General features: G+C 39.8%; 1 protein-coding gene across 2 annotated transcripts in view; it reads right to left on the bottom strand.

The window, feature by feature from the left end:
- gpr158b (G protein-coupled receptor 158b) overlaps window positions 1–24,699 on the bottom strand; it is a 79,098-nt gene that overhangs the window by 34,742 nt on the left and 19,657 nt on the right. For both annotated transcript variants that reach the window (XM_084911293.1, XM_084911294.1), the window contains 2 exons: window positions 9,705–9,807; window positions 565–776 (listed from right to left, as the gene is read on the bottom strand). In XM_084911293.1, coding sequence (XP_084767419.1) covers window positions 565–776; window positions 9,705–9,807 — 315 coding nt within the window. The remainder of the gene's footprint in view (window positions 1–564; window positions 777–9,704; window positions 9,808–24,699) is intronic.

Below are 24,699 nucleotides of genomic sequence, written 5' to 3'. Positions count from 1 at the left end.
CTTTAAATCGTTGCTTGAAATTCTGCTGCCTTTCTTTGTATTTTCAGCATTTAGGAAATGATTCTGGTATATGGGGATTCTAAATATCACTTTTTTTAGTTTGCATCCAAATAGCATGTCTTATTTGACCTCTGACCTCACTTTTACACTTAAAATCTGCCAATTATGTCAAGTATATATTAAAATGGGTTTCAACAAAGCCTTTGCACTTGTTTTTACTGCGCTACAAACGTCTTAAACTACATTTAAAAAGAACAAAGAAAGCAAAATGAATGTATACAAAACACAAAATGATTCCCTCAAATGTAAATCCTGCCCACAGAGCTGCCTTGGTGGAGGTTTCCTCTCTCAGAGTGCTTCTAGGTTTTTGACTATTTCAAATTCTCTCTAAACTTTGCACTGAAAAAAATTGAGATTCTGAGTGCAGGCCGGCATAAGCTCTACTGACATCACCACACATGCCAAACTCCCTCCAAAGTCTAAACTAAGTAATAGAATAAGCTGTTAAGCATGTCCCTATCCACATTAGAAAAGCATGAAACCGATAATTTGCATTCTCCTTACCTTGTTTCTCCTGAAGTGGTAGACCACCACCATACTGGCCAAGTCCAGCATCATGCAGAGACCCTGGAAGGAGGCCACAGAGAGCCTCAGAGCACCGTCCTCCTGCACCAGGCAGGGCGTGTCATCCCGGCAGTAGGGACAGCCCTCGCGGCACGGCAGGCACTTGCTGGACACGTCGGAGGATTCGTCTCTGTGAGAGCCCTGCTCCTTACCTGAAGATGTGAATACACTTTAGATTTGTTTCATTATCACTTATCTTATGTTGTTCAAGTTCAAAGAAAGAAAGCCTTTACAAATTCAAATCTAATCACATCTCAGGACACAGGTCTGATTAGCACTGCAATTAATTTGCATTTAGCTGTCACAGGCTGACTCCTTATTAAATGCTCAGTTAATCAATTTCAAGGCAAAGAAAGCATCAAGCCAATGAATCAAAAAGCCTTGGGGAGATAATTACAAGAATGCAGCCTGTAATTAAGCAAATGATGGATAATGAAGGCGAGGAAGATACAATATTGTGTCACTGCTCTCTTCCTCAGTCTTGTTTGCGGAATTGTAGTAATATCAGCATGTGACACACATGGATTTGGATGAGGTTTATCAATTCTATCCATGATTTCTTTTATGTTTTTCCCTTTGAGAACGTTCATTTTTAGCATGAACTGGTTCCTTTGAAACCTGAATTTAATCAATTACGTGTAAAGACACGACAGATGATGCAAGAAATATAATTCTTAATTCCAGGATATGTCAGCTGCAGTGGGATTTGCAGTCAATCTGTAGCTGAAATCCTTCATTTTTTTCAAACACACAGACATGCAGCTCCTCGAGCAAATGATGTTTGATAAGCATGTAATTCCTCTGTAGGTCCCAGAGCTCATACGGTATGCAAATGCCGCGCAACTGCACAATGCTTCAGCAGAGCGTGATTGTAAGAGAATGTGCTGAAATTTCTTTGATAGTGGTTAAAAAAAATTTAAGCAAGAAGTGAATTTAAGTAGCCACTGAAGTGGTTTCATTTGGCTGAGAAAAGAATGCATGGTGGTAACTGTGATCTGAGACTCTGTATTTTTGCTGTGAATCACAGATAAGCTGAATTTCAGCTAATATATGTTTAGATACGCACAATAAGTGTTCACCATGACAGGATGTTATTTTCTGTGTTTGCGTCCTTATGCAAATTCACAATGAATGTGAGTGTGATTCATGCTGCAACTGGCACAGACTGTCTCATCAATGTCTGCCCTTTAAACTCCTCATATATATAGATACGCTCTATTATGTACATTTGTTCAACTGGCCATTAATGCAGATACCTATTCAGCCACTCACATGGCAAAAACTCAACAACAATTTATGCCTGCAGATATGGTCAAAATGAGCTACATCAAACTGAAGCAGAATGGGGAAGAAAGGTGATTTAAATGACTTTGAATGTGGTTGTAGGGCTGGACTGAGGATCCCAGAAGCTGCTGATTTACTGGGATTTTCCCACACAACAATCTCTAGAGCTTACAGAGCCACCAAGATATGCAAAAGAGCATCTCTGCACAACACTTGGAACCTTGAAGCAGATGGGCTAAAGCAGCAGAAGACCACACATGCTGTCAGCTGAGAACAGGAAACTGAGGTTCACCAAAACTGGACAATTAAAGACTGGAAAAACATTGCCTGGTCTGAGAAGTCCCCAATTCTGCTGCAGCATTCAGATGGAAGGATCAGAGTAAAGAATGGATCTATTCTGCCCTTTCTCAGTATTTCAGGCTGGCATTGGTGTAGTAATGGTGCAGGGGATTTATTTCTTTGCATACTTTGTGTTATTTGAATACCAGCACCTACCTGACAATTGTTGCTGACCATGTCCAGCCCTTTATGAACACAGTGTACCCCTGTTCTGATGGCTGCTTCCAGCAGAATAGCACACCATGGCTCAAAGCGCAAATGACCTCAAACTGGTTTCTTGAACATGACAATGAGTTCATTGTACTCAAATGGCCTCCACAGTCAGCAGATCTCAGTCCAATAGAGCGTGACTGTTAATAAAGGTCTGGGTGGAAATCAATAGTGTCAAAAAAACAAGCAAGAAATGTCTAAAAGTGTTTAAATAGAGTATTGTGTTTACAAAGAGACTAAGTCCAGATAGGAAAAATGTTTTAATATTTAAAAAAAGATGAGAAGATGTCTAAAAAGCACTCCGGAGGCCCATGCTGTGTACTTTTGACAGTCCCTAACCTCAGCTTGTCAATTTCCATCTACTTTCAAATGCCAGATGTCAATAAATAAGCACCAACTGTGGCGCATGAGTCAAGCTGAGTCAAACCGGACCTTGTTTTAGCCCACAGCCCATTTGTTGAGTTGTTGTTGTCAAACTACTGAGCTTACTCCATTACGGAAGAAAAATGTCCTCGACCGACTTGCTGTAAAGACTGAATTTCTCCGAGTGTTATAAGGTGTGTGTGGCAGGTTTACATTCGACAACCAGAGCACGTTGGGGATTTTTGGCAGTGTTGGTTTAAACAAATAGCAAATAACTTCTGGCCCAGCTGTGGCTCACACCGCACACATTATTCTGATCTACATACTGAACCAAATGGCACAACTGTGACATCTCAACCTGAGGATCACATGCACAGTCAATTTAGTCTAAAGTATTCACATTACTTTATTACTGCTTTATTTGAAAGATGAGAATATAAACAGCTCAAAGATGAAGTATGTAGTTAGATGCTTCAACAAAGCCCTAATAACACAAATCAGATGAATGCTGAAATTAATACAATACAGCCACCAGCCTCTCTCCTCTGTATCCCAGGGGCTATACAGAGAAACAGCATATTTGTTCCATTTCTGTAATACCCATTCTGCCTCAATTGTAATAATGGACAAAATGTTAAGTACAAATTATTTTGAAAAATCCAATTAAAAATAATACATAAGTACATCAAATGCAAAGGTTTTAAAGTGGGTACTTATTGCAAGCTATTGCTCAGATTATGGTGAACTATTTTTTCTTCTTTCAGATGCTCAAGTTAGAGGTTAGCCAAATAGATCATGTGTTTTCATCTCCTTCCATCCCGTGCATCCTTGTCTGCCACACCACATTTTGTGTGCATGTCCTCCTTCACCACATCCTATTTCCTCTCTCCCAGCAGCATCATTTTCCCGACACACCGGGCATCTTTCCTCCGCACAGCTCAGTCTCAGTCTTTTCCCTTGAACCCTCCAATCTAAGCTGTTCTTACACTCATTCCTGAGTAACAACGGAAATTAGCATCATCTACATCAGTGTTTCCGTGTGTGTTACGGCTGCCATGATTAGACGACTAGTCACGATTACGTCGACTATCAAAATCATCAACGACTAATTTAATAGTCAAACACGTTGTTCGAAGCTGTGTAAGATCCTGAAAGACGCAGGAATAAGTAGCAGAATTTAAGAGTGTAATAATGGCCTGAAACAGAAGATGGCAGCAATGCATCTACAAGGATGCCAGCTGCTGTTAAATGCTGAAGAAGAAGAAGCAGTCTCTGGTATAGTAGCTGTGTCCAAATTTGGAGGCTGCATTTGTAGGCTGATTACGTTACAGCGATGCGACGAAGGCTGTCTAAATTTGAAGGCTCCTCCAAATGCGGCCGACAAATGTGTCCTCCTTTTCCCCAGATTTAAAGGATGGGTCGGGTGTATCCTTCGTGGCCCAATCTATCCCAGAATTCAGAGCGCGGCTCAGCCAATTCCAGTTTCCAACAATTGCGGCAGCTACTTAGTTTTAATATTACTCTTTCTGGGTCACAAAATAAACTTTTAAGTTATTTTAAGGCGAGAATACAGCTGTCTAAACTTCAAATATCTGCTCTGACGTTTTCAGAGACGTCTGTTACCCACTAGCTCGATAGCTGACTGAGAGGTCAAGGCTCACTAGAGCCGTGAGAACACCGGACTCCCGGCACATCGTTTTCAAACCTCCCGCGGTCTTTCGCTACTCAGGTTAAACATGATATATAAGTCACTTGTATAACTTATATAGTTATAGTTTTTACACAGATGAATAAACGTCAAACAGAAAACTGATTAAACACAAGTGTGATGGTAGAGAATTTACTCCAGTGTCCTGTTATATTTTAGGAGCAAAGAGCAGACGGCTAATTTTATTAAACTCTACCGAGACAATCTGCAATCAGCTAGCACATACCTTAAACACTTCAAGCTGTAAGCTAATGATAGTTATATGAAAGCAAATGCATGCTGGTGCAATAAGCTGTAGGTTTTACGTCCAATGGGTGCATGATCTGATTAGTCGACTAATTGCAAAAATAATCGGTGACTAGTCGACTATCAAAATAATGGTTTGTGGCAGCACTAGTGTGTGTGTTATCTAAAATTTTTGTATCATAAATTTGTGTTTGCATTGTCTTTTGTTTTATTTGAAGATCGAATCATTCTCACAGTGGCTTGAAGGCAGACAGAAGAAAGCTTGGTTCATTTTTCACACATCTGTCACAGGGGCCAGATGTTCACAGTGATACCACGGCTCTCAGTTTGAGCACAGGCGGTCCTTCCAAACCACTTAAACTACTGCAAGTAAAAAGTGCTTTTCAGTTTGTACATTCTTCACAACTGTTGGTTTTTCTCCCTAATGTTGTTTGTTTTTTGTAATTTTATTTATTTATTTATTAATTGTGCAAAACTGTACTTGCACAGCTTCTTCAGTTCATTGAGGCTGCTGCAAAGCTCACTGCACGCTTTAGGCATTTGCATTTGTAGTGCATAAATTGTATACTCAAATTTCTTGCTTTGGGTCTCTTTGTGTGTAGCTGCACAAAGACTAAGACTGATGTTCCACGAATGGAAATCAGGGTTGCAACTGCAATGCAATCTGAGTCACAGCGATTTTTATAGAGGTGATCTGCATGGGGTTTGGAAGATGAGTCTCTTCACAGACTGAGCATTTTGACTACATCCTTCATCACACTGAATTATAATAAAGCTCCAGCTTAGCATATCAACCCCCCTGGGGTGCTGCATTGTTGGAGTCGGGGATGAGAACCACCGCAGTTGAATGATTATATTGCTCATCAGGGCCAGGCTTTCTGTCCGAGGACACTGCAGCGCTTTCAGTCAAGAAAACCGACATTCAAACCCAAAGCACGATCGGGGGGGCTAAAGTTAACGATATAGTTGAAAAGTGCAAGTCTGAAAAGCAGAACATCAGCAGAGAAATGATCCAAGGCCAAGAGGGTGTGCAAATTTAGTTTTTCTTTTCTTGTTTCTCGCACCTGAATGAAAAATAAGGAATATTGGGAAAATAAGATCGATTGCCAGAGCTGTAGGACAGGCAATAACAGCTTACTGTTCTCTAAACTGCTCTCCTGAACATCAATTGTCCATATGCAGCGTAGCAAACGCCCCATAAAGCTTAAGATTTCCTCATATATCTCACAAATGTGCATAGTGTTCTGTTAGGAGGTATACTTTAGTGTGCAAGGAGTGCAGAAGGTTGTGTCCTGTGTCCTGATTAGTTGGAAAACCAGACACTAGACTTAAAAGGAATGAAGTAAATGACACAGTGTGTTTATGTGCTCTGAGGCTGGAAACTTACCTGGCTAACTAGTGCTTCTTGCTGTCTTTCGCTGTGTAATGCTTCCGTTACGAGTTGATCTTTATGATGACAATTTTGGTGCTCCTTATTTTGTTCTTATTGCATGCACATTGTTACAGTCCTAATATGTATATATGTGTTAATCTTTGTGATTGCATTAGAATAAAATAATTCATCTATCAAATATTCCCCTTCTCTTTCCCCCTTTTTCTGTGTTTTTATTCACTTGTTTCGTCTTTTACTTTGAGAAACTCGTCTCTCTTGTTTTTCAGTCTTTGTGTGTTTTACCTACAATATGTTGTTCCCTGAACTGTGTTACCTGGACCTTGTTTTCACCTTTTAGTATTTGCTCCATATCTTACTTTTCCTCTATGCCAGTTTTCCTTTGTAGATTGTTGCAGGGAATTCATTCTCTGCCTTTTGCTCATTCTCTCTGTAAAACCTAAAATTTGCTGGTTTTCTAGGTTGACCCTTGCTTGCCTGCTCCTAACGTACTCTGACGTCTGATTTCTTGGACTGGGAATTTGTGCAGTGAAACTTGTAAAGACTGATTTTTGCTCATAAGTTGTGCTTTTGAGTCCTCATTTGCCTTCATCGGGTGTTACATAATTTTTTGTTAATCTCAGATTTTGGGGGTTATTGAATGATCGCAGCTCTCTCCTCCTATTTATTGAACCTAGTACATTACAAATTCCACCCAAAGCAGAGCTGGACAGTGTTACATTAACAAAACTCCTTTCTCATTATATCTCAACTCTTATTTGCAAGCATCCTTTTAAATGCATCTTTAGTTTGTTAAATGTTGAATGTTTTCAACAAGAAGCAATCAAACCACACAGGGTGCATAGGAATTGAAAAATTATATTATATTATTGTTATATATTATATTATAATTATTGTAATTGTTTGCCTGGAACAAATGAAGGACAGAGCACACTAAAAACGAAGAAATATTGGCATCGCTATCAGGTAAAAGACAAATTTGTTTTCAGCAAACTTTTTATTGAAATTTACAAGACAGTTTTTTATAATTTTACTGTCTCTGCATCTCTATTATTAGAAGTCTGGATGTGCTGAGTGACTGCATGAGCAACTGGTGAGACTCTTTTTGCCTGGTCCACAAGCACCGGTCATAATCTTTCAGCATCATATCAGGTAGGTAACTGTTAGCTATGTGCTTTCAGCTACATAAAACAGACATCATGCTTTTCCTTATTTTCAGTCATTCTGTAACAATGATGGATGCACGTATTAAACATGACCAAAATGCCAAATAATGTGATCAGAGCCAGAAGCTCAGACTTCAGACTGTTCTAAGCGCTCTAATCTTGGCTCTGCATCATGTCAGTGAGATTGGATATCTTTAAAGTGATCATCTCAGGCACACAACACAGTAGCCCACCCCTCCTGCTGTTCAAACCTTTTGTTTTAAAAAGGGCAGCTGATTCAAAGAAAGCGTGATTGAAGCGAGCTGAAACAAATATTTTCAGACACAGGATAAACTAAGGCTCAGTATATGATATATGATTATTTTGAGCTCAGAATCAATAGAAAACAAAATAAATATGTTCCCTGTAATATGCTTATACAGCTTTCTTATTTCATTTATGGCCATCTGAGGTCAAAGATGCTGTTTCAGAGGAGCTAAACTGTCAAACTGCCAGGGTTTGCTCTGAATTTAAGTTTCTGTCTCAAGCTTGGGTTTCTGTTTTGCTGTTAGAGTTTAAAGTTTGATTTGTGTTTTCGTTGGATTTCCCTTCTCTGTTTCTGCCTTGTCTTGTTTCTCTGTTTCTGCCTTGGTTCCTGTTTGTTCCCTAGTTTGACGTCTCATTAAGAGTTAGTATTTACATCTGTATTAGTTCTCTTATTTGCTGTTTTACTATGAAGGTTTTTTTTTCCTGTCTAGGTTAGATATGTTTCCTGTCTGTCTGATTGCCTTGATTACTTTCACCTGTGGTGATTATGCACACCTGTGGCTTTCCCATTTTATGTCTATTGCCTAATCAGACCTCTGTGTATATACACTCACTTGTCACTTTATTAGGTCAAACCTGCTAGCACCTGATTGGATCCCTTTTGACTTCAGAACTTTCCTAATTCTTTGTGGCACAGATTCAACAAGGAGCTGAAAACATCACTCAGAGATCTGGGTCCATATTGACATGATAGCGTCACACATTTGCTGCAGATTTACGTCAGATTGACACCACATCCCAGAGGTGCTCTACTAGATTAAGATCTGTCATTTGAGTGCAGTGAACTCACTGCCCTGTTCAAAAAGTCAGTTTAAGATCATCTGAGCTTTGCGATTGGTGCAGATGGGGACACTGTGTTCATAAAGGGATCTATGTGGTCAGCTACAATGCTCAGGTGGTGTTTAAATAATGCTCAGTTGCTATTAAGGGGCCAAAAGCGTGCTGAGAAACATCCCTGCACACAATTACACCACCAGCAGCAGCTTGAACCATGGATAGATACAGGGCAAAATGGATCACTGGTTTCACGTCGTTTACTCAAAATTCCAACCAAGTTGCATCAGTAACTGAGAATCATGAAGCCAGACAATAATTTTCCAGTCTCCCATTTTGGCGATCCTGTTTGAATTCGTGTTTGTGGCATCTGGTGTGGTCTTCTTCTGCATGTGCTTCAAGGTTTGAATGTGCTGTGCATTTAGAGATGCTCTTCTGCATGCACTGGTTGTTAGAGGTGGTTATTTAAGATACTGTTCCTAGAGACAACTATGCAGGAAAACCCCAGTAGATCACCAGTTTGTGAAATACTACTTTAACCAGCTCGTCTTGATTGTGTCTACATGCCTAAATGCATTGAGTTGCTCTGGTTGGTTGATTAAATATTTGTGAAGGAGCAGTTGAACAGTTGTACTTAATAAAGTTTTGTTCTTTGTGAAGACATCTGTTAGGTTTCCCCCTATTTTTGCACCTTGGTTTCTGGTTTTGGTTGCATGTTCATGTTTCATATGGCACTTTTCATCGGCCACAAAGGCTTGCCTCAGTGTGCAGAGTCTTGCATTAGGTCCTCTCTACTCCACACTGTGACACTGCCACCGTACGCCCTTTGAGAACAAAAAACCTGACAGGCATAGCAACAGTAACCGTGGAGGGGTACGCAGTCTGGCAAATGGTCAAATAAAATGTAACTAAACATTTATTCTAATTTATTCCACCTTGTGTTCTACGTCTACGCAGCCGTCACACAATCCAACAGGTCTGTGATTCGAATGCCACCTGTGGCTCCCACTGGAGCTCAGAATAGAAACGTAGTAGACATTTCAACATAAGAGCAGTCAAACTCCCTTGACTGGAGCTTGAGGTTTCATAACCTCACAAACCCCAGGATACCCCTTCAAAGCTGTAACAAGAATTTCAAACAAAATGTGTGACTGTCAGCTCAAAAAAGGTGGTTGTTTTCCTCTTTTTTCCATAATTCCCAGAAGCTTGCTTTTGCAAGACTCAAAGTTTTGATCTGACAGCTCACTGCAATATGCATTTTTTTATTATTATTACAGAGAGCTTTGTAACCTACTTTTAAAGCCATTGAGCGCCACTCGGCTTGGATGGTAAAATCCTCTCCTGCACTGGCACTTGTACTTGTCCAACACAAATCCATGGCCAACAATGGGAGTGCACTGGAGGAAAAAGAACAGACAGAGACAGGTGGAGATTAGTTTAGAACAAAAAAGAAAAATCACTTTCCTCTGGTTGTAATCAACAGGATTATCACAGGAAGGAGTTGCATGACTAAGAGCGAGGAGCTGGTGGAGGAAATTATGTGAACATAAAACAATAGGATGGAGGAGGATGAAGATGATCGCTCAGCCGACTCAGCTCTGTTTGCTTCTTGAATCCAAAAGCAAGTGGGCGTAAAATCATAAATTCTCTCTGCTATTTTCGATGTCAGAACCATAACAAAACACACACACACTGCAATAATAAAAACAGATGCAAATATGAATCTATTTTTTCCCTAAAGCTGAAATGATTAGTTAGAGAATAGATTATCTGATCAGCAAAGATCAGCTACGCTTTTAAGCAATAAAAGATCCAAATTCACTAGTTCCAGCTAAAGTTATACAATAAGATTGTTTATTAACTTCTAGAAAAATTATCTGCAAAGTTATCAAGTCAGTGGTGCAGCAAGGAGGTCCTGGGTTCAAATGTGCCAGCTGGGGCCTTTCTGTGTGGAGCTGACACGTTCTTCCTGTGCCTGCATCCGGCCTTTAAGTCTGATGTCCCTAAGTCACACGATCACTGCGGCATCACTGAGAGTTAAAAACTGTCTAAATTCTTTCATCTGTAATAAAATGATCAGTGTGGCTGTTTTACCAGGTGTAACAATTAAGTTTAACATCCAGGCATCCATGAAAACTGAATTTATGAAATTTAACAGCGTTAGAAGTTAGCAGGGAGTTAGCTCGCTAGCTTCATCTATATATAATATTGTATGTTGTATGTTCTGTATGCATGTTCTGACTGTGGGATTTCCAAAACAAATTAAGACGTACAGCTCTGCTATCACTTATATCACAATAAACAGCAGTGACGTTTGTAGGGTAACTGAAGTTTGGCTAGCTGGTATATAACGATGTGCTACGTGATCACTAGCGACACAGCTATGTTAGCATAACATAAACACAGTGAAACTGGAGGATGAACGCTAACTTTTTTCCACTCGATAAAAGTTAATGTGAGGGTTCCCGATGGTTAGGGACAAATGCAATCGCGTGGCAGAATGCTGTAAACGGACCGATCTTCAGTCAGGAGAACAACTGAGATAATCCATCCACAATACAAGGTTAGTCATTAATAAAGTGCTGCATGGGCTGAGCTGTACTTACATCTTAAGTTTTTAAAAACTGAGCTTTAAAATGAATAGAGGTAATAAAACCTGAGAGAGGCCGACAGTGATCACTGACTGTTTTAGGGGCTTGTTGGATTAAATAGAAGAAGATACAACGCATCAAAACATGTTAAGTACACAACAGCCTTATTAAATGGTGAGTACTTTGGGCCCGGAAGCAGGATTCATCACGTCATCACTTAAAGACTGGATTGGTTCTCTCCTGGTACTCGAGCTTCCTCCCACAATCCAAAGACATGCACATTAAATTAACTAGTGATTCTAAATTGGCCATAGGTGGTTGTCCTGTCCATCACAGGCTTGGATTGGTGTATCCACCTTTTACGCTAAAACAGGTGGGATAGGCTCCACTTGCCCTGCCAACCTGAACTGGACCAGCGGAAGAACTGGATGGGGGATAGTTAGTAATTACATGCCATCTCTTTCTGATAATAAAGCACTTAACTTTGATAACTAATCGAAAATCATGTATCTGTTGCCGTCTACATGGACAGAAAATTTAATTATTACATTTATACTTGGGAACCTTACTGTTGTATAGGAATAGAATCAGAATACAACTGGCAGCCAGCTGTGTTCAGCGACAAAGACTCATTCAGACTGAAGGCAAAATGTTGGCAGTCATCTGCATTTATAAGTTAGACAGCAATTATTTGCAAGCTGTCAACAAGCAAGTCAAATTGTAACTATTTTGGTTGCCTCTCATTAGGCAACCTGTGCAATTGCCTTGCGATTAAAAGTGGTTGTGAGCATGCAACATCCTCGAGCTCTGGGCAACTATTAAATCACCACAAGTTGCAATCAGTCGCAGAATGTGAAATAAATTCAGTGCAATCACCAACCAGTTAAGCCGATGTTATCTAAAAATGGCGATGCATGAAATCGGCCCTCTTCTTCATGTATTCCCAGACTGTTTTAGTTTATTTAAAGTTATTTGGTGTCCCTGTATCAACACGACATCGTACAACATTGTCACATAAAATATATGTGACCCAACCCCATTATTTACATAGTCAGTCTTTTGATGTATTAAACACAAGAATTTACACTAAGTAACAAACACCCCCAGGGGACAATTGTAACAGTGGCGCTAAAAATATTAGAATAAAAACATGCTTTAAAGTAAACATGTAATCATGTGTTTTCTCTTAATGTATATACTGTTAGTTTAAATTCTTTTAGATGTCTGGCATCAAGTTGTGTGCTTTTTTAAATTTTGTTTTTATAGAAGCTTTTTAGTTCAGATGAGTCTTATGCAATCACCTATAGGTATATGTCATCAGACTTTCTATCAAAGTTGTTTCAACTCAAAGAGATTTTATACTATAAAGTATTCAGTGATCAGCTGCTTTATTTTAATGGACGCATTTGAGATAACACAGCCTTCTTTCTAAAATGTTAGTAGAGTACAAGGTGCTTACATTGTGCCCATGTGGCTCAGAGTTTATTGCAGCCCTGTGTTACCACAGCAGATCTACCATCCCAGATCAAATCTTGTATGCTACCTAGCAACAGACTATATTTGGATAAGTTGCTCAAGTTAATTTTTCACCAAGAACCTAAAGATTAACTTGCTGCAGTCACCTTTAACTCTCGACAGCAGAAGAAAAATACTGTGTATTCAAAAATTAGATTTTATACCTCAGTGTAGTTTTTTTGTCTTTCTTTCTTTTTTGTTCAAAACTTCTGCCATAGTAAAATAAGCCTGCGGCAGAGACACACAGACAGAAAATCCTGCAGAGCATGTGCAGGTTCAATTTCATCTTGTTTCTGCTTGGAGAGGGAATTGCTCCAGGTCTTTCCTAATATGAAATCAAAATTAGAGGCACTTTTATTGTGTTGAAAGTTTTCTTCAAACATTAAGGCTTTTAGCAATTCTGGCTTCAAAATAAGCATTAGCTTCCCATTGTAGTAAAGCTATGTAGAGTTTCCGAAATATTTGCACTTATAGCAAAATATATTTAAGATCTGGCTCAGTTCTAGCATGAGAAAAGGGTGCACAATTTATAATGCTGAAGACTGCACATGGGTTTCAGTGCTTCACTGAGTTTTCATCCATCACTGAAACGAAAAATCAAAGAATCTGAATCATATAATGGGTCCCAGGAGTTAACACAGATGGCACTATCTGAATAAAGTAGTTTACTGTTCCTACTGTATGTGTTTCTTCTCATGGCCGCTGCGTTTGGTCTCAGTTAATAAAGTTGTTTCATTGGTGTTATTGAGTCTCCTACATGTTTCTCTGTGGCACGAAGCAGCAGACGTCCCAGTTACAAACATGCCCGGTGTCAGGGGAAATCACAGGCCCTTGCCAAGTAACAGGGAAACTAATTAATATCTAAATTAAGAATTAAGGGTTGTTTGCAGAATTTAAGTGCGCCTGCATAATTCCAGCTTGCATTTATGACTGTGGGAGCAACATGGGCTTAGAGACCTTCTGGAGCTTAAACACACTTAACAACACACATACACACAGGCACAAGTGTGGACACTGTACACTCATGTGAGCGCACATACTTATACCAAATAAAGCTGCAATAAATTTCACATGAACATTCATAAATAGTGTATTATGTTGCACGCCTGGTAAAAAACAGCATCCCCCCGTGGGACTGCTGCTGTGGAGAACAGTCAGATTGTATTCACAGCCCATGAATCAGCCAGTGACAAATTCATTTTATATTCATATTATTCAAAACTCAACTCCTGCTTGAAGTGTGTTTTTGAGAACAACACTTATTTGTCTTTTGGTTGTGAGTTGCTGTTTTCACTTTATTTAGTGGAACCAGGAGAAAAAAAAACTAGCATAGCTATCTAAAGTTCACTTTTTTAACATCACTGGTTAACTGTGCAAGTTAAAGGTAAAATAAAACACGATGTGTCTTTGATATTACCTGTTTTAAATGATGATTGTAGGTATATCTTTTAAAAACAAGGACACAGTAGCTCTTTTTAGCCCGCTTTTACTATTTATGCTAAGCTAAGCTAAGCTAAGCTAAGCTAACTGCCCCCTGAATGTAGCCATACTCTGGTTTGAGCTTTCTAATACGTGCTTAACAATTCAAAAATAATTATATTTTTTCAAACTAATTTTGACTACAAAATGCATCATTAGATTTGCAACCTTGCAACTTCAACATTCAACCTGATCAAGGTAACGGGCGATTTGGTAATTCGTTTGCACAAAGCCACGCTTCAGAGAAATGCATTTCTGATTAAAGGTTATATAAATCTAGTATAAAAATATTAAAATGTGGCAGTTTAGCTGAACTCTACTTTAACAACATGTCATTTTGGATAATGTTTTGTTTATTTTTTTCTAAAGTAAGCGTAGTAACTGCATGCCAAGGCTTTCTTCTCAACTAACCCACTGATCAGTTTTATAAAGCTGACAAATAGCCCCAAATCTCCAAACTGGGGAGCAGCAAGCAGCAGGGATGATCTGCAGAGGATATAAATGTCTGAACTGAAGTTCACTGGTTGAGAGAATAAACAGGTACAGTAAATCATTGCTTCCACGGTGCATCGGTGTAGACAAACAGACCTGGGAGTTACGATGCTTCCATGTTTTCTGTTTTTGGAAAACAGTATGTGAGCTTTACACCTCAGAGACTTCACCTCTTTCTGGCATTTCTCCTATGAGCTACAGACTGAGTGACTGATAGAACTTAGCAGGTACTGCTTCAAAATGTGAACTGTGCCAGATGGGTATACTTACAAGTTATTTTGGGTTTAGTGATGGAAACCAAGGACATATGTGCCATGTACAAATGTCCTGGTAGCATGTTATGTGTTTTCAGTCCTTTTTCCTTTCCCTCTCAAACTTTTCTACCATCTTTATTTTTATTTCATCACAACTTGTATCATATACATGTTACGTTTTTTTTTTTTTTTTTTACATATATAACGCTAGTTAACAACAGTCATCTCATTTCATATAGTTAAGTAAAGATCCTGCAGTGGAGAATCTGATGATTCGTTACAAGCAGGTGCTTGTGAGAAGACCTCTCTTTTATCAGGAACCAGCCATCTGCTTGGTGAGTGAGAGTAAAGGATCATAGAGAGACAACTAAACAACAAACAGGACAAAACACAAACAGAGACAAAAGTAGACAAAAGTTAACAAAATAAAATGTGGCATATAAACGCATGGGGAAGGAAAAGAGATGAGTGCAAAAGAAATGTTCATGGCATCTGAATCCTTCAGCAGTTTTAGACCATAGTATGGTACAGTAATTCATGACACTGTTTCCATGTTTATCATGTATATTTGTCAGTCTGTTTATGTCATGAAATTCAAGGTTACAGGATCCAAATGCAGATTCAGGACTCAAAGGGACAACATTTTATCTTAAAGATGTCATAATCCCATATCATTCCAAATGAGCCCTTCGCTCTCAGAATCCTGGTTTACTTGTGGTTCCTGAAATATTTAAAAGTAGAATGAGAGGCAGAGCCTTCAGCTTTCAGGCTGCTCGTCTGTAGAAGAGCCTGACCCTGAATCCTCCCTTTGTAACACTGCAATAGGCCTAGACTGCTGGGAGTTTCCCAAGATGCTGTGTTTCTTGTTCACTCCCCTTTTTCACTCACTACGTGTTTATACACCACTCTGCATCTTATCATTAGTTATTAATTTCCATCTCTCTTGTACAGAGTTTCTTTTGTCCTGTCTTCTTACCATCATCCCCAACCAGTCGCAGCAGATGGCTGCCCCTCCCTGAGCCTGGTTCTTCGTTTTTTTTCCCTTAAAAGTTGTTAAAAGAGTTTAAAGTTGGAGTTTTTCCTTCCCACTATTGCTAAGTGCTTGCTCAGATGTGGTCATTTGATTGTTGCTCTTGTCTTCACCTTACAATATAAAGGCACCTTGAGGTCATAAACTGGTAGTTCCTGTCCAAAGAAGGCAGCAAACAAAAGGTAGTCCAAGAACATTATGTTGATTTCCACAAGGCAAAAGCAGACGATCTGACAAAAACTGAAATGCAGACAAGGCTGTTTATACACATGAAGGCAATCAGGAATTGGGTACAGGAGCGTAATGAGACGCAGATGTAGACAATAAGTAAATAAAACTAAACACATCCCACCAAAGACACATCTCATTTTGATAGAAATCATCTTCAGATATTTCAGCAATCTAAAGATTTTAAGTGTTTATGCTCAAAATATTTTCAGTATTAGAGCTCAACAAGCAAGATGCACAAAGTATCTAGTAAAATATTTGTAGCATAGTGTAATACATATTACACATTTTACTTGCGTTACTGTTTTGTAAGACGCAACAGTACTATTGTTGACTAAATGAATGTGATTTCAGTTGCACAATTTATGTTTGTCAAATGCTTTTATGGTCATGCTGAAATGATTCATTCTGTGTGGATCATGAGTGCCTGTTAAAATGTTCATGGCAATGCATCCGGTGCTGCTGAGATATTTCAGTTTGGACCAACGTGGTGGAGCAAACAACCAACTGGCCAGCGCTGTCACCCCTCGTGCCATACTGCTCGAGCTAAAAATATGTTTGCAATAGAGGATAGTGTCTAATTCTCTCTCTAAAAGTGGCAAAGCTGATTCACTATATCTATGCAAATAAAGTAAATTTAGTGGCAAACACATGGTGCAAAGAAAGCCTGGGCACACGCACACACACACACGTAGCATTAAAGGTGTTTGACTTCTCTACATCCCCGTGGGTAGATGAATCATCTTTCATGGTCTGGGGGTTTCTAACTTCAAATGTCCCAGCAATTGTGTTGTTGCTGCTTGAGTGACTAAATCCTTCAACAGTATTAGGGTGCTTTCTCAAAATATGCCATTTGCATGCAAACCCCTTCCTTTGTTTTATCAGGTTTTCCATACACAACAGCAATGGGAGCCCAGCACGTATTAAAACTGCAAACTGAGGCAGAGCAAGCTACAGTTCATCTACTGCTGGAGTAAATCTGTGAGCGTTTATTTGCCTGTCTTCTCTCTCAGGAGATAAGCATACCTGTGGAATTAAAGTCTACAAAACACAGGAAGAGGCACTTTTTTTTTATTCCTCCAAAAAGGAATTAATCTGGATCATGGCCAAAATGTTTGGATGGATGGATATCAGCCACAGAAGCAGACTAGGCATGTATTATGAACTTTTTTTTTTTTTGCTTACTCCAAAGGAAGTGAAGACTCATTAAGATAACATATACCCCGGGACACTGAGGTAGGCAAGGATGAAATATGATGCTTTTTTTTAGATCTTTATTGGGCTCCCAGCATCCAAATCGTTGCATTTATTAAATTCGACTGTGCTTTCACAGCAGAAGCCGTCTCTGTTTCCCCAGTGGATTGTAAGACACAGCAAACAAGCCTGTAAAATATGTTAATTGCACATGTTTTAGGCCTTGTATGAAAGGTATAGTATTGCTGTTTTGTGAGAAGAAAAAGCAACGTTTGAAATGTTCGATGGGTGAATTTAAAATTTCACAAGTGGAACAACCTGCCGCAGTTATTATCCCGTGCACAGAAGATTGAACAAAATCACTCTACGGGACTTCAGGGGTTCTGTGCATTTGCCCATAAATCTCTCAGAACTAGTTCCCAGGACTATAATACAGAAAACACGCATGTCGTGCAGAAGATTGACATGGACCATCAAAACTAGATTAATGTCACCAAGGACTTCTAAACTGCCTCACAAGCACACAGCTCCATATGTCTCCCATCACCAGAGCTGCTCCTGCAAAATTATATACCCCCATGCACATACACACACACACACACACACACACACACACACAGCTAAAGCCAGAGAATTTAATGGGGCCAAGGCCAGCCTGCCTTTTTTTTTTTCCTCAGCCACTATTAAAGGGCTGTGAAATGGTCGCTTGACGTGTCTCACTTTGATGGATTACCTTGATCAGACTGCGTGCTCAAAGTGAGAAAGTATTTTATAATTGCATCTTACTTTCGGCAAAATGTGTGTGTGTGTGGGTGTGTGTGTCGAAAGTGGGGGGCTCAATTTGACCTTAATATTTTCCTGGAAAACTTGGCTTAAATTCAAGGTTGCATTGCCAATCACAGAAACCCCAAAAGCTTTATTTATCATGTGGAAACACCTGATCTTTGGATTTTCTCAGATCAATGTGAGCTGCTCAAATATAAATTACGACAAACTATTTTACACTACAAATGAACTATTGCTAACATAGGCTTTGGAAAAAGAACCCTTTGAATATTTGAGCTCGATCTGTTTTTCAAGAAATATACTTCTCATGCCACCGCTCTAATAAGACTGTATCCATTCGTCTTTTTCTGATCCAATACAGGTTTACAGGGTGAGGGTGACATCCAGGGCACTGAACAGGCTGATAGTCTAACACACAGAGAATGACAACCGTTCACACATACAGGCAATGTAGAATCACCAAGTAGCCTCATAACCCCATCCATGTCTTTGGACTGTGTGAAGAAACAAGAGTACCCAGAGACAAATGATGAAGACACTGGGACTAGATTCAAACCCAGGACCTTCTAACTGGGAGGTGACGGTGCTAACCATTAGCCACATCTAACATCCTAACATTCAGTACATCAACCCTGCTTGCAGATGTTCTTCATTTTTCGTGCGTGTGCAACATAATGACATCTGTTTGCATTCCTGAGCAAGCTGCCAAACATCTGAGTTCAGTGTGATTATCACAATGTTGGCAAGCTCCAAAAAAAATAACGGAAAAATCTGTATAACTGATTTACTGTGAAAATTCTATTACAGGCAAAGTACTTTATTTTCACACGACATGTAGTTCAACTACAGTGATGCATCATTTTCACTTTAGTGGATTTATGTGATTATTTACAATTTTCTACTGGTACAAAATAATAAAAAAACAAAACAAAAACAACAACTGATGGGATGCAGTGAGAAGGTCTGAGGTTTGGCTCTATTGGCCTGCTGGGTCCTTTCTGTGTGGAGTTTGCATGTTTTCTCTGTGCCTGTGTGAGCTCTCCACGGGTGAGCTGCATGTCTTTAACTCCCGCAGTTAAAGACATGCAGGTTAGGTTAAACAGTAATTCTAAATTAGCCAGAGCTGTGAATGTGAGTGTCAATGTCTCTATATGTAGAGTTTATACCCCACCTCTCGCCCCATGACACCTGTGACAGGCTGCAGCCCGACCACGACCCAGAATTTAATAAGCGGAGAAAAATGGATTGATGGATGGAAAAATAACAATGTTTTTATTCTTTGTTTTTGTGTGCTAATCTGTAAACATGTTGATTTTATCATGAATTTGGACGTTTATGAGTCTATGGGGACTAATTCCCTTTCGTCCTGTTTCCTTACCCTCACCCGAAAGCCTGTTGCAGCAGATGGCCGCCCCTCCCTGAGCCTGGTTCTACTGAAGGTTTCTTCCTGTTAAAAGGGAGTTTTTCCTTCCCACGGTCACCAAATGTTTGCTCGTAGGTGGTCGTCTGGCTATTGGGATTTTCCGTGTTATTGTAAGGTCTTTATCTTACAATACAAAGTGCCTTGAAGCGTCTGCTGTTGTGATTTGGTGTTATATAAATAAAACTGAATTCAATTGAACTTTCTGAACCAGTTTTTGGCAAGCTCTAATCACTAGAATCAAACAGAGCAGCAGCATTTTCTTTGATCAGTTAATGTATTTTTCCCAGTAACTACCAAAAAATGCCAATGTGGCGGTCTTCACCACCTGTACAGTAACATCTCTCCCCTCCAGCCTTCTTCTTCTTTTTGCAGATATTGCAACACTTAACAGCTAGATAGATAGCTAAAGATGATGTCCTCTACCTGTCCCAAACATATAAATCCTCATACAAATTGTTAACATAGAGGGGTGATTCAAAGGTATGGGTAGAAAAAAGTCAGATGAGAATTGATTGCATAATGCTGGCCTTACATGAGGACAAAAACAGGGCCCTAGGAAGGGAAACTGTGCCTGTAGCTGTCATTCGATAACAGCGAATCTGTCGTCTTTAATTCCAGGAAACTAACTAATGTTTAAATCTTAGTCTTCTAAGTCATGGTGTACCACAAAAATACACGTTAAGGTTGCTTTTGCTTTAAAAATGTTTGTGAGACGAATGTCCAAACTCAGAAAATACTGTTACATTCATAACAACCCACTATCACCTGGTGACATAGCTGGACTGGCCACCGGGCATACCGGGCATTTGCCCGGTGGGCCGCTGGCGATTTTTTGTTTTTATGGGCCGATCGATTCATTTATTTATTTATTTATTTATTTTTTGGAAGGGTATAAATAATGAAAGGTGTTGGATTGGCCAATTGGTCATGATCGACTCTGGGCTGGACCAATTACAGCCGAGGAGGTCGGATGCACCCTCCCCCTTGTTTAGCAATCTTATAGACGAACTAAAGAAAATGGAGAACAAAAAAAGGAAAGGAGGTGCAGAAAAAATTAGGGCCAAAAAGAAACAAGCCCTTCAGGCAGACGCTGCCAAATGTGTAAAAATAACTGAATTGTTTGGCGGTAGCTATGGCATAGCTTCCACAGATTTAGCAACATCAGCAAGTGGTGGAGGCCAGCAGGTGGATAAGGGAAAGGGGAGGCAAGAGGAGGAGAGACCCGAGGCGGCCGCCGGTCATAGTGCCAGAGGAACTGAACTTCAGGTAAGAAGTTATGACCTGCTGTCTATCTGTGTCAGATATAAACCAAGTTTAGTTGTAGTTTTTTTTCGTTGTGCTGACTTTTTACAGTCGCTTAGAATAACTGGTACTGCGTACTAGCTAGCATGACAGAGTTTATATACTGCTGGGCGGGTGCTATGAAGTTACTGATAGTAAATTTTATTTTATGCTTAAGGTTAGTTTCTCAAACTCCTCAAAATCTTAACAAATTGTGCCAATCCTTACATGTTGCACCAGGCTGATTTATCATCAAAAGTGGAGAAGTCTGTGACAGAGGAGACAGAAGAGCAGCAGAGAGAGATGGAGCAAGAGAGAGAAATATAAGAGCAGGGGAGAGAGATGGAGATGGAGAGATGACTTTATGTCATCCATGAGGGATGCATTTGACATATGTTTCACATATTATAGCCCAACAAGTTACTTATAGCAATTTAAATATGAGCAATCAGTTTTTGGCAAATACCGGAAATCAGTTTTTGGCAGACAATCACCTTTTGGCACAACACCGGCTATTGCAGTTAATAATACAACAGCTTCTTGCCATTTTTTGTGTTTCTTTTTATCGCTGTGTAACTGAGTTCAATTGAAAGCCTGCATGCGCTAGTACCTCTTGCCACAAGTTCCCAGAATCCTTTGCGGTTTTACCCCTGAATGACGTCACATTTTTGGTGGGCTGGTCTCTAGTCAAAATGCCCGGGCCGATTTTTTGTCCCAGTCCAGCCCTGCCTGATGAGTGCAGTGCATGCCAATCTTTCCAACAAACAAAACCACAAGTCGTAGTGCCAACCTGAGAAAAATACCACACGACGTTATCACACGATAGACTAGGTATCAAATGCAAAACATACAACATGGAGGTGAATACAGTTTTTTTTCCTTGCTGAAGTACTGAAACCTGAGAATAAGTTATCTGTCACTTTCACATACAGGCCCCCCATGTTTGGACTGCAGCCTGTGGTTCCTGTTTCACATTTCTCACTGTGCAATTTGATAAAAAGCTGTGAACACGACACCAAGATGGGAGTTGGCAAGAGAGGAAAAGAGGCAGAGAGAAAGAGACAGAGAGAGAGCACTCAGCGTCCCTCAGAGATCTATAAATACCCTGAAAGCATTAAACCCTAAAAGCATTACAATCACTCTGTCCCCTGGGCAGAGAAGCTGCCTGCTGTTGTTTCACAAGACTACCAGCTACTGAAATACTGGATGTCTGAGGAGAGGAGACCTTGGACTTAAGCCTGTCTGGAATTTCTCCACCAATTTAAGAGGCAAAAACTGAGATGTACAGCCAGTTATTGATTGGTGGCTTGTTGCTGTTACAGACAGTGCTATGACTGTGGAGAGAGTCACCGGGAGGGCTGAGCTGAGTGACACTTAAAGAACATTAAGAGGGACAGAAACGATAGGTCTGTAAATTCAGAATTTAAGGGCTGTGATCTATATTAAGAGCAAGAAATTCACAATGTCGCCACAGATTTTCTGAGCAGCCTTAGGAAATGTATCAGGAATGGAACGAAAGTCTCGCTTGGCATTTTAAGACTTATGAGATGAACCCTCGTGTTTTCCCACACAGACATCTGGGTGGGTGGTCTCCAGCTCCCCACATGGACTCGTCTGGGAGGCCTCACTCAATTAAGATCCAACTGCTGTTGCCGACTTGACAGGCTCTTGAGTTTTGCCGTGGCAGCCGCCGAGCTGCGGGCAGCAGATTAGAGAGTGAATGGTGTTTCTCTGTGGAGGATGAATCCTCCCTGACGACTGTCCCTCTCTGCTGTCATTCTTAATTCCTCTCTCCCCTTCTCATCCTCTTCTTATTCCTATAAGCATTTGTGTCTTCACCATCCCTACTCACGTCACACCACGCATCATCAACCTAATTAAGGATTAAAGAAAATTATTTAAGATGATTTTGTAATAATAATATGGAGGGAAAACTGGTATTAAAGAGCTACATAGATCTGCTACAGAGTTTATTTCAAGTTTCAAACACACTACAAAACAAGCCTTGAAAATTCTAAATATAGGAGAACAACATCAAGCCCACTAAAATCTATCAGAATAGGACTGATACACTGCAAAATGTATGCCGAAATCTTAGAATAAGGCAAAAAAACACAAAGTTACAGTATGTAAATTTTCCCCACTAGATGTCAGCATCCTTCCCAATTCAAGTGCAAATTCCTAGCTACGGTGGCTGCTGGAGGACAAACAACTCTTGCCCCTGTAGTGAGTGTGGGTTGAAAGGTCACTGTTTACCTCAGCTGTCAATATGTATCCACGGTGTTAGTGAAACTTTCTCTAAAGTGGTTCTGAACTCTGTGCACTGACGCTTAGTGAATAAACTCTCATACAGCGTGATTAAGTATTAAAACTGTTTATCAGAGGGAAAGTGTCATTTTTAAGACACTCGAGCTGACACTAGCTGTCATAACATTAACTTATAACCAGCTGTTGTTGTTGTTTAGCTGGCTTGTCGCCAGCTGTCGGGAGATGGGAGGGTGGTATGTCTACTCTGCTGATAACAAGTAACTGCAACAATATTGGGAATCTTTGATGAAGGGGATCATTTCTCAGATGACAAAACATAGGTATGATCCTTCATATCTTGAGTCTGAGGGTGCACACATGAATTGTCTCTACGGCAGGCAAACGTCTCCGAGTTCTTGTCTCCTCCACCTTTGGTGTAGGACGTATATAGCCACAGACATCTCAACCACTGTATTCAAGGTGGCATGGTGGCTTACACAAACTGGCGAAACAAACAGTTTTCCTTTTTTTCTATTAAGTAAACTCACAAAACAACTGACTGTCCCTTTGAGACATATGCTACTGCAATTGATAGACCCTGGGTCCTGAACTCACACAGCTCCCACTTGCATAGCTGTCAAGCAAAAATAATATGACAGTAAATGTTTGTTTGTTTGTTTTACAGAATTGGAAAAAAGAAAAAAATAACCAGTTATAGAACGCTGACGGATGACGTCTGCAAAGCAGCTCATTATGACTTCCTGGATTCAGTGCTAAAGTCCAGAAACACTGGATTCTCAGTTCTCAGTCCAACTTCATAAAACCTTTTCCTTTTTTAAAAAAAAACTTCTGGTCCCACATTTGTAATGTTTAGTCTCTTCATTTACTTCAATTAACATGAAATGAGCTGAGGACAACGTCTTGCAGTGAATATTGAACAGCTGTTACATTTACTGAAATTAAAATAAAGAGAGAAGACTGATACTCACACTGGCATCTATGGCATCTATAAAAACACAGCAGTTTGTTATTAACTAATAATTAGCTACTGCATTAGCGTTACGAGGAAGCTACATAGAATTAGAGCCCATTACATATCACATTTTTTATGTTCTCTATTTATGAAGTTGATTTCTGTTCAGATCAGTAACATGTCTCTTGGGACACATGATTACAGAAAAGAATAATTTTACTGTTAAGCTTTTGTGAAGTCAAATACTGTAAATCCTGTTAACTGCACAGAGCAGCAACAGCTACTTATTAAAACTTTGTACTGAGCTGGCATGCCTGTTACTTTCTGACATCTGTAAAATGACATACTTGAATGTCTCTGTGCTCCATACTATTTTCACTGAAATGTTAAATTGTAAAGCTTTTTATTGGTGACCTTGAATCTTCCCTTAGTTATGTTGCTATAGGCTCAGGCTGCTGGAGAACTTCCCATAATGCAATAAGCACTTCTCTTTCACAACCCTCTTTTAACTCTGCAGTGGATTAACTTTCATCTATTCTCTCCTGTAGTTTAGATTTTGTCCTGTTTGTTGCTTGTGGAATCACTATTTTCCTTTTAAATCTTTTTTTTTTTTTTTTACATTCGCCCACTAATAAGTTGAAGTTGGGGTTAATTTAAAGATGGCTGCCCCTCCCTGAGCCAGCTTCTGCTGGAGCTCTCTTCCTGTTAGAAGAGGGTTTTTCTTCCCTGCCATCTCATCATCAGATTGATGGGGTTCTCTGTAATATTGCAGGGTCTTTGCCTTACACTATAAACC

This window comes from Perissodus microlepis, chromosome 18 (assembly GCF_051167445.1).
Source record: "Perissodus microlepis isolate ML-2025 ecotype Zambia chromosome 18, ASM5116744v1, whole genome shotgun sequence".
In the NCBI taxonomy this organism is placed as follows: Eukaryota; Metazoa; Chordata; class Actinopteri; order Cichliformes; family Cichlidae; genus Perissodus; species Perissodus microlepis.
This window is presented reverse-complemented; position numbering and strand designations above follow the sequence as displayed.